At 37.0% G+C, this 15,102-nt stretch overlaps 1 protein-coding gene across 50 annotated transcripts in view; it reads right to left on the reverse strand.

The window, feature by feature from the left end:
* Nucleotides 1–15,102, reverse strand: part of LOC148647083 (NACHT, LRR and PYD domains-containing protein 3-like) — a 1,669,284-nt gene that overhangs the window by 838,319 nt on the left and 815,863 nt on the right. For 37 of the 50 annotated variants that reach the window (XM_088609309.1, XM_088609304.1, XM_088609298.1 and 34 more), the window contains one exon: nt 4,573–4,746. The exons of the other annotated variants lie outside the window; for them this stretch is intronic. In XM_088609309.1, the coding sequence (XP_088465435.1) occupies nt 4,573–4,746 (174 nt within the window). The remainder of the gene's footprint in view (nt 1–4,572; nt 4,747–15,102) is intronic. 50 annotated transcript variants of the gene reach the window in all.

Raw genomic sequence — 15,102 nt, forward strand, 5'->3', positions numbered from 1 at the left:
TTTAACTAATAAAAAAATGAAAAGTGGGGCGTGCAAAATTATTCGGCCCCCTTGCGTTAATACTTTGTAGAGCCACCTTTTGCTGCGATTACAGCTGCAAGTCGCTTGGGGTATGTCTCTATCAGTTTTGCACATCGAGAGACTGAAATTCTTGCCCATTCTTCCTTGCAAAACAGCTCGAGCTCAGTGAGGTTGGATGGAGAGCGTTTGTGAACAGCAGTTTTCAGCTCTTTCCACAGATTCTCGATTGGATTCAGGTCTGGACTTTGACTTGGCCATTCAAACACCTGGATACGTTTATTTGTGAACCGTTCCTTTGTAGATTTTGCTGTATGTTTGGGATCATTGTCTTGTTGGAAGATAAATCTCCGTCCCAGTTTCAGGTCTTTTGCAGACTCCAACAGGTTTTCATCCAGAATGGTCCTGTATTTGGCTGCATCCATCTTCTCTGTCCCTGCTGAAGAAAAGCAGGCCCAAACCATGATGCTGCCACCACCATGTTTGACAGTGGGGATGGTGTGTTGAGGGTGATGAGCTGTGTTGCTTTTACGCCAAACATATCGTTTTGCATTGTGGCCAAAAAGTTCGATTTTGGTTTCATCTGACCAGAGCACCTTCTTCCACATGTTTGGGGTGTCTCCCAGGTGGCTTGTGGCAAACTTTAGATGAGACTTTTTATGGATATCTTTGAGAAATGGCTTTCTTCTTGCCACTCTTCCATAAAGGCCAGATTTGTGCAGTGTAAGACTGATTGTTGTCCTATGGACAGACTCTCCCACCTCAGCTGTAGTTCTCTGCAGTTCATCCAGAGTGATCATGGGCCTCTTGGCTGCATCTCTGATCAGTCTTCTCCTTGTCTGAGCTGAAAGTTTAGAGGGACGGCCAGGTCTTGGTAGATTTGCAGTGGTCTGATACTCCTTCCATTTCAAGATGATCGCTTGCACAGTGCTCCTTGGGATGTTTGAAGCTTGGGAAATCTTTTTGTATCCAAATCCGGCTTTAAACTTCTCCACAACAGTATTACGGACCTGCCTGGTGTGTTCCTTGGTCTTCATGATGCTCTCTGCGCTTTCAACAGAACCTTGAGACTATCACAGAGCAGGTGCATTTATACAGAGACTTGATTACACACAGGTGGATTCTATTTATCACCATCAGTCATTTAGGACAACATTGGATCATTCAGAGATCCTCGCTGAACTTCTGGAGTGAGTTTGCTGCACTGAAAGTAAAGGGGCCGAATAATTTTGCACGCCCCACTTTTCATTTTTTATTAGTTAAAAAAGTTTCAAAAATCCAATAGATTTCGTTCCACTTCACAATTGTGTCCCACTTGTTGGTGATTCTTCACATAAAGTAAAAAATTTATATCTTTATGTTTGAAGCCTGAAATGTGACAAAAGGTTGAAAAGTTCAAGGGGGCCGAATACTTTCGCAAGGCACTGTACGTGTAAGCAATTAATGTATTAAAATTAATTAATTAATCTGTATAAGTGAACTGAATCTAAGTTCATGTGAAGGGGAAAACAATCACAGGTCTCATATGCTTCAACGTGAGAAGTCTGCAGGAGGGTTAGCAAATTTCAAACTATAAAAAAGTCTGGATACAGAAAAGGCACTTAAAAGAGTATTACAGCCTTTCTGTATTTGAAACTTGAAGGGAATTTGGTTTTCATAATGGTTTTATTGTTTGGCTACATGCAATGTAAAAACAACCAAATGCACAGGAACAGGCTCATGGTATTCTGTCAGAGAGCTTTAATTCATAGAGGGGAACAAGGCTAGGAGATGCTTGTCACCACTGATTTATTCTCTCAGAGTATAAGACAACAAAAGGATACAGAGGGAGGTGATATAGCAGGAGAACACACAATCAGGCTCTTTATAAAGATAATGTTATTATATACAGCAGAAATTCAACATCTTTTCCTGTTTTCACAGATGTAATCACAGACTACAGCAACTTTTCAGAATAGGAATTAAACAAAGAAAATTCTGAAGCAATGTTATTGGGGAATCTATATCCGTGGAGACAAAAAATACATTCAATTTACGATAGGATTGGGATAAGATTAAATGTTATTGCAGATTAAATTGCAGTACCCAGAAACCTAGAAAACATTAAAATGTAACTAAAAGGTGGTAGAAAATCAGCTGAAGCAAGACTTCAATAGATGGAAATTGATGCCTCTCTAGCTCTCGGGAAGGACTGAGACAACAAGATTGAATGTACTTCCAGGATTTCTGCCTTGTTCCAGACCTTCCTTATGCCTCTCAATGACCACTGCTAAAACATCTATTTCATGTGGTTTAAAGTCAGGGACCAATGCTAATTCTCTCAATCTCTCAAAAAGACTATTCCTTTCTACAGTATATTTTTTCATAATACTCTTTTTCTTCTATGTGATTACCGTATTAAAATTGCTTAAATTATTTATTTTCACAATATGTCGAGTTAAAGTAAGTATAAAACAAGGTTTCAAGTGAGATGAATACCTCTTCACCATTTTGCTGGGGAGCTGTTACTCAGGTAGTTGAAGCTTTAAGCTGAGCTCCATAGAAATAGGACTGTAGATTAATAATAGTTGCTTACACTTATATAGCACTTTTCTGGACACTTCACAGGTAATGGGGACTCCTCTCCACCAACACCGATGTGCAGTATCCACCTGGATGATGCAACAGCAGCCATAGTGCACCAGAACACTCAACACACATCAACTATCAGCGGGGAGGAGAGCAGTGCAATGAAGCCAATTCATAGATGGGGGTTATTAGGAGGCCATGATTGGTAAGAGCCAATGGAAATTTGGCCAGGAAACCAGGGTTACATCTCTTTTCGAGAAACGCCCAGGGATTTTTAATGACCACAGAGAGTCAGGACCTCCGTTTTACATCTCATCGAAGGACGGTGCCTGTTTACAGTATAGTGTCCCCATCACTATACTGGGGCATTAGGACCTACATGGACAGCAGGGTAAGCACCCCCTGCTGGCCCCACTAACACCTCTTCCAGCAGGAACCTTAGTTTTTCCCAGGAGGTCTCCCATCCAGGTACTAACCAGGCTCACACCTGCTTAGCATCAATGGATTGCCATTTGTGAATTGCAGAGTGATATGGCTGCTGACAAGTTGGAAGAGATTTGGGAGAGTTTGAGTGGTGTAGGTTTTACCTGAGATTTTCTTCCTTGCCAAATAAAATTAGAGAAATCTGACATTACAGGGATAAGTTTATACTATTACTTAATTGACAAAGAAGGCAGTGTGGCATTTGAACACCATCAGTATCACTTTTATTAATCAGTTACCCAATTCAAGGTCACAGTTACCCAGAGCCTGTCCCAAGAAGCACTGGACACAAGGCAGGATTGAACCCTGCACAGGATGCCAGTCTATCAAAGAGCACACACTCATACCAGTGCCAGCTTTCCCAGAAGTCTATTAACCTGCCAGCATGTTTGTGGACTGTGGGAGAAAACTGGAACACCACACAAACATGGGGAGGACATACAAACTCCATACAGATAGCACCCCAGGTCTGGAATTGAACCCAGGGCCCCAGTGTGATATCTCCTACAATGAGCTGATGAAAGCAGTAACCCGGAGACTGAATCCAGGCACAGGCTCTGCTGGAAGCAAGCAGGGGAGGCAGGAGAAAGTGAAACCAGAGATGCTATCGAAAAGGCAGGGGTTGAGTTGAGAGGAACTGATTAAAGCACCAGGGAGAGTCTGAAGGAGAGTCGTTTAAAATGCAGGGTTAAAATTCAAAGCTGAGAAGAAGTAATTGAGAATCTAAAGAGATTAACACATTGATCACAGAACGAAATCACAGAATGAATGCAAGAGTTAAGAGCACCATTCAAATGAGAAAAAGGACGTTGGCACTTCCATAGCAATTGAAGAATTTAAAACCATTCAAACCTGTATAAATCCAGCAATTCACATTAATGGAGAGAGTACAAGTAAAAAAATCATATTCAATATTAGAAGAAAAACAAATTGCAATCCAAATATGATAAATTTAGGAGCACAAACTGTTGGAGGAATGGAACACCAGGCATATCATAAACATTTTTGGTATGAAAATAAACTGGCGAAAGAGTCTTGAAGACAAACAAGGACAAACACCAGATGAACGGCCTTCAGAGGCAGAAAGATACTTGTTTAGAACTGTCAGAACTGCAGCCATGAAATAAATCACTAGAAACTGGTTAAAGCTGAACAGACCTTGTGTTCAAATGAAGAAGGACTCTATGAATGAAATCTCATAGACAATGTTACCCACAGAATTCTAAATCAACAACAAAATAAACATATGTGTAAAAAAGATGGGCAAAGTGGGAAAGTTTGCATGTCGAGTCTCTCAGTAATAAGATATTAACAAAGAAGCCAGAGACAAGAACTTGTATAAAGTTGCGTAGCAGTTTTTTGTCTTTCTGTATTCCCTCTTTCTTTCTTGTTCTGTACTTCCTAGGTGTTACTTTCTGATGCATGTGAAAAAGTGAATGTTGTGCGTTTCAGAATATCTACATCAAACAATAAAAAATAAAGAAATCACCAGTGTTCACTTACTTCAGTGTTGTTAATTTACAGTTGGGATTTCTCAGAGCTGCAGACAGCAGTTTCACTCCGAAATACCACAGGTCATTGCCACTCAGATCCAGCTTTCTCAGACTGGAGTGTTGAGACTGAAGAGCAGAGGCCAGATCTTCACAACATCTCTCTGTTAGTTTACAGTCCCTCATCCTGCAGACAACAAGACAGGAGCACAGCTGAACATCTGCACAGCTCATCCACATCTTTCTTTCCAAGTCTTCACTACAGCACCCAGCTCAGCAGTAATATACAACATCATGTCATAATCATCACAGAGTGTCCATGGATGAGGATGATGAAGATAACTGCTGCTTCACAATTTGGGTTCCAGGAGGAAGAAGAAAGATGACAAGAAATTGTCAGGAAGGGAGACAGTGGGAAACAGGGAGACACACGGAGCTACAGTGACTGGAAATGGGAAACAGAAATAGAGAGACTTTGACTTTTAACCATAATAAAAATTGCTTCACATGTATTATTATATTTTATTAGGATGTCATCTTCGTATAGTTATTTTAGTTAGTTACAGTGTTGTTGTTTTTCTTCAAATGGTTTATTAATCCCAAATGTAAATGACCAATACTGGAGTAAGTGGACTGGAGATTCTGATGTTTGTAGATATTTTGAGAAAAACAACTTTCCCATTTAAAGAAAATAAACCATTTTAAGAAAAATAACAAACAGGGTTTTTATAACATATAAAATAATAAAAATAATACAGAATAATAATATTAAAAAAAATAACTAGCATACACACTACCCATATATACTGTACTAAACCCCCCAAAAAAGAAAAGAAATAGAAAATGATAATGAAACTGAACAAACCCCACCCCTCCTACAAATATACAACACGGCACACTTTTTACACATGAAAGACTCTCTACACAGACTCTCACATGTAACATAGTCAAAACACATTGACACCTTCAAACAAGAATCTCTACAGTTTTACTGAGGAATTCAAGAGAGATCCTGCTCTTCACCAACCCCTCAAACACACTCCTCCTCTACAGACCCTGCACCTGAGACTGTGTTTATCCTGCTCTTGTAGAAGAGGAGTTGGACCTGGCCCAGCAGAAAGTGCACTGGGTACAATTCTCTTCTTATTGACATAACTCACCCTCAACACAACAGCAGGGCTGCTGAAGGCCAGACTAAGGTTAGAGAAGAGACTCAACATGGGAGTCAGACAGGAGCAGGTGTTATAGCAGTGAAAGTGTGCCTGTTTCTCAGCACAAAAGTGTAACTATAACCAGAGGTATAACATTAAATTTATACAGAACATAATACATGGGATGACCTAGGTTCTTGATGTAGCCGATGTTGTGGCCCACTTCAGTCAATTGCGCAAAAAATGAAACTTTTAATTTGGCTGTGCCTCCACCAGAAACAGCCATCAATTTGTGACTATATTAGACTTTTCAGAAATTTCAACTGTAATTCTACCAGTGATCACAAGATGACTTCACAAGGTTTGTGTGCAAAGTTTTACCTTTTACTGTGCAGGATATTACAATGAACAAATAACTTCTAAGTAATTACCTTTTTTGTAATTTAAACTTCAAAAACACATATACAGTAGACCATGTTATACCGTGAAATTTCTCAAACTCAACATCATATTTTGTAGTAGCTGTAGGTTATCCTGACCTGAAGATCCAAGGTCATTTGACCTGGGAACCAAATATGTTAGTTATCCACCTAATGTATTCTTGTTATTCTTGTTGTAAGCAAGGAGACTGTACTGCCCTTTGCAAAGTTGTTGTAAACTATTCTTTAAATTACAGTAAAGAGTGTTGGTTCCTTAAAGCGTGCTTATTGAAAGTTGCAACATATACAACTAACTGTTAAAGCAACAACAAACAAAAAAAATACTATAAAAAGGAATGCACTGAGTCTCTTAAACCAAAAAAAAATCGTTGGTGAACTTGTTGAGAAGAGAGATGATGAATTCCCCAAATGTAATGATTTCACTAAAATGTTTTTCAATTTTTTTGAAGAAATGGTTTGTTAATACAGTATGGTAAAGGAAAATTCAGAAAAAAGAGTTTTGTCCACCATAAGGCAGTACAATAGAGGCCTGAGTACAATCTATCAAATGGTCTGGTGAGAATAATCTGTATCCTGTGTCCACTGTTCTCAGCTGTAAATCATCAGGTTCACTCGCAGCCTCTGATGAGAGAAACCCGCTGCCTCTTCACTGCGCTCCGCAGTCTATTGAATCCTCCTGTCTATTGAATTTAAACTCAACTCCGAGCTGATGGAAGCAGTAACCTGGAGACTGAATCCAGGCACAGGCTCTGCTGGAAGCAAGCAGGGGAGGCAAAAGTGAAACTAGAGACCCGATCAAAAAGGCAGGGGTTGAGCTGAGAGGAACTGATTAAAGCACCAGGGACAGTCGGAAGGAGAGTCATTTAACATGCAGGGTTCAAAGCTCAGGGATCAGTTTAAGATGTGGTCAAACAGGCAAGGTCAAAGCACAGAGACAGAAGAGAAAACACGGGAAATTCAAAGCTGGGAAAATGTAAATGAGACTAAAATAAGACATTAACATATTGATTATTTTGCATACCTAACTTGCTTCTACAGACAAATCTTTTCAGATGTATATAAAATAGAAGAAAACACAAGAGGAATACAGGAGTTAAGAGTAAGATACAAATGAGATGTTGGGGTTGGGCCTCCCACAGTAATTGAAGAATCTAAAACCATTCAATTCTGTATAAATTCACAAACTCGCACTCATGGAGAGAATATGAGTAAAAAGTTCATATTCAATATTGGAAGACACACCAATTACAAGCCAAATATGATAAATTTTGATCACAAACTGTTGGACTGGCTGAAAATACCTGTCATATTGTAAACATTTTTGGCATGAAAAAATATTTAAAAATACTCATTAGGAGTCATTTTCCTCCGGTGACAAACACCAGATGAACTGTGTTCAGTGGCAGAAAGATACTTGTTTAGCACTGTCAGAACTGCAGCCATGAAATAAATCACTAGAAACTGGTTAAAGCTGGACAGACCTTGTGTTCAAATGAAGAAGGACTCTATGAATGAAATCTCATAGACAATGTTACCCATAGAATTATAAATCAACAACAGCATATACAGATGCAGCCATTCAAAATGCACAGTACATCTCCATACCGCAAACGCAATTACCCGCAGTGCACCGCAGTGTTCCGCGATACGTGATTGGCTGGCCAAAATGACCGACAGGGGCACTCGTGGTGGTTGTTAGTGAAATTATTTAATCATTTAATCTCTTTACTGTGCATTGTTTAAATCTGCTTAGTATTGAATATTTATATGGAATTTTACAACTAAACAGAAATTTTAGTAGCTGAGCATAAAAAGAAGAGGAGCATAACGCATCTAATGATCATAAACAATATTAATTTAGGAACATAAACATATTATGCAAACTGTATACAGATACAGCCATTCAAAATGCACGAAGTACGCTGCGGTAAAACGGCGTGGTGTATCATAATGCGTCATACCGCAGTTATTATAATAGTATCCGGAATCATCTTGTTAAACCGCCAGGTGGAGCTAATAAAGTTTAACCTCTCATATACAGCATTTGAGCTGTCACCAGAAAATACCCGGTTACAAATCCTGGTCACAGCTGAAAGACAGTCATTTTCCAATTAAAAATTTAAGTTGTATACTCTTTAGACTTTTAATTTTAAACTGTATATTACAGCATGTTAATCATTAAACATTAAAAAGTCAGCATATTTTATAAAAGCAAGATTGATCAGTTGGAAAAAATAATACAACCTTCCACCTTCATCATAAATATTTTAATTATGCATAAATATTTTCTGCATCAAAGTCTTTACGGAAGACATTACTAATAGTATTAATAATGAATGACATTGGACAGGCTGTAAGCTCAAAGTATTACCCTGGTCCACATTCTTTCTAACCATCTTTGTAAACAAAAAGACTATTTTCTCATTGACAAAAAGTAACACCAAAGCATTTAGTTGATTCGATCACGTATTCGTTTCCAATCATACAAAGTAAGTTTTGAATATCTCAGATTCACCATGCCTTTCAGATGCTCATAAACTATATTAATTTAGGAACATAAACATATTATGTAAACTGTATATGGCTGGTATTGGTATTTTAAAGAAAAATACACACCAGTATTCCACTTTCTCCCTAAACATTTTAAGCATGATAGTCTTTAATGTAGTTATTTTGGAAATATTTTTACGTTCTCCTTCTGACCATATTAAGTTTATATACTTTGTGAAAAGTGATAGTGTTTCAACCCTTTTTGTGAATTTGCTCGTTATCGGCTTAAAAAAAGCATAATTTTAGAATTTGATTAAGGGGGAATATATTATGGAATCACGTATCTAAAGAATTTAATATAATATAATTATATTCATGTACTGTCTGGCGGAATGAACTGAAGAGTTAGTTAATGCGACACAGAAGATAATATTAATAATGTAGTACTTTCAGGCTCACACTCTACCAGCTGGGGAATTGAACCCAGGCCTCCAGCATCACTCAACAGGGAAGCAGCCAGTTGAGCTACAGTGAGATTCGCCTTCAACCCTGACGGCCCAGATCCCTCCTATTCATATGAAAGGCAGTGACATCACCACGCTGGCAAGCCCTCATCAAAGTTTAACTCATTTAGAGCACCATACATTACAAACTCCAAGCGTTTCATTTTGAGCTCACACCTGAAGAAGGCTTCACAGCCAAAATGTTACGTTTTCTCTCTTCAGCATAGAATAAACCTATTACTTGTTCTTTTGCAGACTACGCAGGCTAACGTGGCTACGCCACCTGAAGTAGTGTTGTACAGTGATAACAGATGTGGGTGATGTGTTCCCCATTAAACAATGTGCTTATTGCATAAATCCTGCTAAACTAAAAATTAGACACAAGAAGAGTAGAATTGGACAATGTTGTGAGGATCTGGCGGAATTTCTCTGTACATTTCACTCAGTGGGCGATGCATTGTTATCTCAATCACCTGCTAATTCGTTTTATAACACGAGAAGACAGGAGAATGTGATTGTACTGTATCTGTACAGAATATATGTTGCGTTTACAAAATTAAAGTGTTTAAAATGTATAATTAAAAAGTTAAAAAAAACTTGATCATGAGGAAGTGTATTGCATGTCTAATGGTCTTACCCCATTACACCCGGTTTGATTAAAATCGCATGTTTAATTACTTTTATTGATTCACAGTCTGATAAAGATGGTGCGTAATTGCGCATCAATCAAAACCGTGTTTCCCCGATTGTCAGAAAAAATAATTAGCTCACTGATATGTTTTTGTAGAGGTTGTGGAAATTTTCAGAAGTTGTGGTCTTTAAAATGCATTTGGTTTGAAGGCTTTCTGTGTTTCCCTTGCGAAGATATGTGCATAAGAATATTCGTGCGTGGTTAAAAAAATGGCATAAAAATAAGCTTGGAAAATGATTTTTTTAAATTAAAAAATAAAAATAAAAAATGAAATATAATGTGTTCCTGTTTAACTTATACATTGCACGACTTTTAAACCTATAAAAACAGGTTTTGATAGTTAATAACCACTTTTTATGTGCAAAAAATGGCTGATTTTTCTTTCTCGTGATCAGCTTAGAATCTCTGTGTATGCTGTAAGGTTTTTACTTCTTAATTAAATGTTTAAAATACACAAATTTCATAAAGACAACACACGTTTCGAATAGACAAAATCATATTCTTTTGTCTTCCTGGTATGTAGAACAGATCAGCAGGTCTTTTTCTCCCAATCAGAGGCTCTGAAAATAGCATACCGCCCACTTCGCTCCGTCAGAGAGAGGAAGGAAGCGCTGAGCTCTTTATTGCACAATGGCCGTTCTGCGTCTGCATTCATAACTTATGAATGCTTAAAATTAAACAACGTAAATGTAAATCATTTTCTTTGACTTCTAAGTCCCTTAATTATCATTAAGCACAGGTTTCTCACCACTTAGACTACTTTTTGATACCATCATTAGACAAAGCAGGAACTTGTTGTACTCTCTAATGACATTACACGTGGAAAGATTACAGATTTTAATTGTCTTTTATTTTGTTATACATTTTAGAAAAGTTTCATCTATACATGCACCACAAAACTATTCTCGATTGTATTTCTTAATGCTATGTTACATTTAGTTCATTGTTTTGAATACATCTAATTTAGAAAGTTAGGTGTTAGCATAAACTATTAGTAATCAATAATATTAAATTTAGCACTGTAATAAATTGTTGCACTTTTCCCCGCATCTTGTAATACCATATTTTTATTGTTCAAATATGCATTAAATCTGACTATCAGAAAATGATGAGAGAAACCCGCTGCCTCTTCACTGCGCTCCGCAGTCTATTGAATCCTCCTGTCTATTGAATTTAAACTCAACTCCGAGCTGATGGAAGCAGTAACCTGGAGACTGAATCCAGGCACAGGCTCTGCTGGAAGCAAGCAGGGGAGGCAAAAGTGAAACTAGAGACCCGATCAAAAAGGCAGGGGTTGAGCTGAGAGGAACTGATTAAAGCACCAGGGACAGTCGGAAGGAGAGTCATTTAACATGCAGGGTTCAAAGCTCAGGGATCAGTTCAAGATGTGGTCAAACAGGCAAGGTCAAAGCACAGAGACAGAAGAGAAAACACGGGAAATTCAAAGCTGGGAAAATGTAAATGAGACTAAAATAAGACATTAACATATTGATTATTTTGCATACCTAACTTGCTTCTACAGACAAATCTTTTCAGATGTATATAAAATAGAAGAAAACACAAGAGGAATACAGGAGTTAAGAGTAAGATACAAATGAGATGTTGGGGTTGGGACTCCCACAGTAATTGAAGAATCTAAAACCATTCAATTCTGTATAAATTCACAAACTCGCACTCATGGAGAGAATATGAGTAAAAAGTTCATATTCAATATTGGAAGACACACCAATTACAAGCCAAATATGATAAATTTTGATCACAAACTGTTGGACTGGCTGAAAATACCTGTCATATTGTAAACATTTTTGGCATGAAAAAATATTTAAAAATACTCATTAGGAGTCATTTTCCTCCGGTGACAAACACCAGATGAACTGTGTTCAGTGGCAGAAAGATACTTGTTTAGCATTGTCAGAACTGCAGCCATGAAATAAATCACTAGAAACTGGTTAAAGCTGGACAGACCTTGTGTTCAAATGAAGAAGGACTCTATGAATGAAATCTCATTGACAATCTTACCCATAGAATTATAAATCAACAACAGCATATACAGATGCAGCCATTCAAAATGCACAGTACATCTCCATACCGCAAACGCAATTACCCGCAGTGCACCGCAGTGTTCCGCGATACGTGATTGGCTGGCCAAAATGACCGACAGGGGCACTCGTGGTGGTTGTTAGTGAAATTATTTAATCATTTAATCTCTTTACTGTGCATTGTTTAAATCTGCTTAGTATTGAATATTTATATGGAATTTTACAACTAAACAGAAATTTTAGTAGCTGAGCATAAAAAGAAGAGGAGCATAACGCATCTAATGATCATAAACAATATTAATTTAGGAACATAAACATATTATGCAAACTGTATACAGATACAGCCATTCAAAATGCACGAAGTACGCTGCGGTAAAACGGCGTGGTGTATCATAATGCGTCATACCGCAGTTATTATAATAGTATCCGGAATCATCTTGTTAAACCGCCAGGTGGAGCTAATAAAGTTTAACCTCTCATATACAGCATTTGAGCTGTCACCAGAAAATACCCGGTTACAAATCCTGGTCACAGCTGAAAGACAGTCATTTTCCAATTAAAAATTTAAGTTGTATACTCTTTAGACTTTTAATTTTAAACTGTATATTACAGCATGTTAATCATTAAACATTAAAAAGTCAGCATATTTTATAAAAGCAAGATTGATCAGTTGGAAAAAATAATACAACCTTCCACCTTCATCATAAATATTTTAATTATGCATAAATATTTTCTGCATCAAAGTCTTTACGGAAGACATTACTAATAGTATTAATAATGAATGACATTGGACAGGCTGTAAGCTCACAGTATTACCCTGGTCCACATTCTTTCTAACCATCTTTGTAAACAAAAAGACTATTTTCTCATTGACAAAAAGTAACACCAAAGCATTTAGTTGATTCGATCACGTATTCGTTTCCAATCATACAAAGTAAGTTTTGAATATCTCAGATTCACCATGCCTTTCAGATGCTCATAAACTATATTAATTTAGGAACATAAACATATTATGTAAACTGTATATGGCTGGTATTGGTATTTTAAAGAAAAATACACACCAGTATTCCACTTTCTCCCTAAACATTTTAAGCATGATAGTTTTTAATGTAGTTATTTTGGAAATATTTTTACGTTCTCCTTCTGACCATATTAAGTTTATATACTTTGTGAAAAGTGATAGTGTTTCAACCCTTTTTGTGAATTTGCTCGTTATCGGCTTAAAAAAAGCATAATTTTAGAATTTGATTAAGGGGGAATATATTATGGAATCACGTATCTAAAGAATTTAATATAATATAATTATATTCATGTACTGTCTGGCGGAATGAACTGAAGAGTTAGTTAATGCGACACAGAAGATAATATTAATAATGTAGTACTTTCAGGCTCACACTCTACCAGCTGGGGAATTGAACCCAGGCCTCCAGCATCACTCAACAGGGAAGCAGCCAGTTGAGCTACAGTGAGATTCGCCTTCAACCCTGACGGCCCAGATCCCTCCTATTCATATGAAAGGCAGTGACATCACCACGCTGGCAAGCCCTCATCAAAGTTTAACTCATTTAGAGCACCATACATTACAAACTCCAAGCGTTTCATTTTGAGCTCACACCTGAAGAAGGCTTCACAGCCAAAATGTTACGTTTTCTCTCTTCAGCATAGAATAAACCTATTACTTGTTCTTTTGCAGACTACGCAGGCTAACGTGGCTACGCCACCTGAAGTAGTGTTGTACAGTGATAACAGATATGGGTGATGTGTTCCCCATTAAACAATGTGCTTATTGCATAAATCCTGCTAAACTAAAAATTAGACACAAGAAGAGTAGAATTGGACAATGTTGTGAGGATCTGGCGGAATTTCTCTGTACATTTCACTCAGTGGGCGATGCATTGTTATCTCAATCACCTGCTAATTCGTTTTATAACACGAGAAGACAGGAGAATGTGATTGTACTGTATCTGTACGGAATATATGTTGCGTTTACAAAATTAAAGTGTTTAAAATGTATAATTAAAAAGTTAAAAAAAACTTGATCATGAGGAAGTGTATTGCATGTCTAATGGTCTTACCCCATTACACCCAGTTTGATTAAAATCGCATGTTTAATTACTTTTATTGATTCACAGTCTGATAAAGATGGTGCGTAATTGCGCATCAATCAAAACCGTGTTTCCCCGATTGTCAGAAAAAATAATTAGCTCACTGATATGTTTTTGTAGAGGTTGTGGAAATTTTCAGAAGTTGTGGTCTTTAAAATGCATTTGGTTTGAAGGCTTTCTGTGTTTCCCTTGCGAAGATATGTGCATAAGAATATTCGTGCGTGGTTAAAAAAATGGCATAAAAATAAGCTTGGAAAATGATTTTTTTAAATTAAAAAATAAAAATAAAAAATGAAATATAATGTGTTCCTGTTTAACTTATACATTGCACGACTTTTAAACCTATAAAAACAGGTTTTGATAGTTAATAACCACTTTTTATGTGCAAAAAATGGCTGATTTTTCTTTCTCGTGATCAGCTTAGAATCTCTGTGTATGCTGTAAGGTTTTTACTTCTTAATTAAATGTTTAAAATACACAAATTTCATAAAGACAACACACGTTTCGAATAGACAAAATCATATTCTTTTGTCTTCCTGGTATGTAGAACAGATCAGCAGGTCTTTTTCTCCCAATCAGAGGCTCTGAAAATAGCATACCGCCCACTTCGCTCCGTCAGAGAGAGGAAGGAAGCGCTGAGCTCTTTATTGCACAATGGCCGTTCTGCGTCTGCATTCATAACTTATGAATGCTTAAAATTAAACAACGTAAATGTAAATCATTTTCTTTGACTTCTAAGTCCCTTAATTATCATTAAGCACAGGTTTCTCACCACTTAGACTACTTTTTGATACCATCATTAGACAAAGCAGGAACTTGTTGTACTCTCTAATGACATTACACGTGGAAAGATTACAGATTTTAATTGTCTTTTATTTTGTTATACATTTTAGAAAAGTTTCATCTATACATGCACCACAAAACTATTCTCGATTGTATTTCTTAATGCTATGTTACATTTAGTTCATTGTTTTGAATACATCTAATTTAGAAAGTTAGGTGTTAGCATAAACTATTAGTAATCAATAATATTAAATTTAGCACTGTAATAAATTGTTGCACTTTTCCCCGCATCTTGTAATACCATATTTTTATTGTTCAAATATGCATTAAATCTGACTATC

This window comes from Lepisosteus platostomus, chromosome 16 (genome assembly GCF_059453375.1).
Source record: "Lepisosteus platostomus isolate fLepPlt1 chromosome 16, fLepPlt1.hap1, whole genome shotgun sequence".
Classification (NCBI taxonomy): domain Eukaryota; kingdom Metazoa; phylum Chordata; class Actinopteri; order Semionotiformes; family Lepisosteidae; genus Lepisosteus; species Lepisosteus platostomus.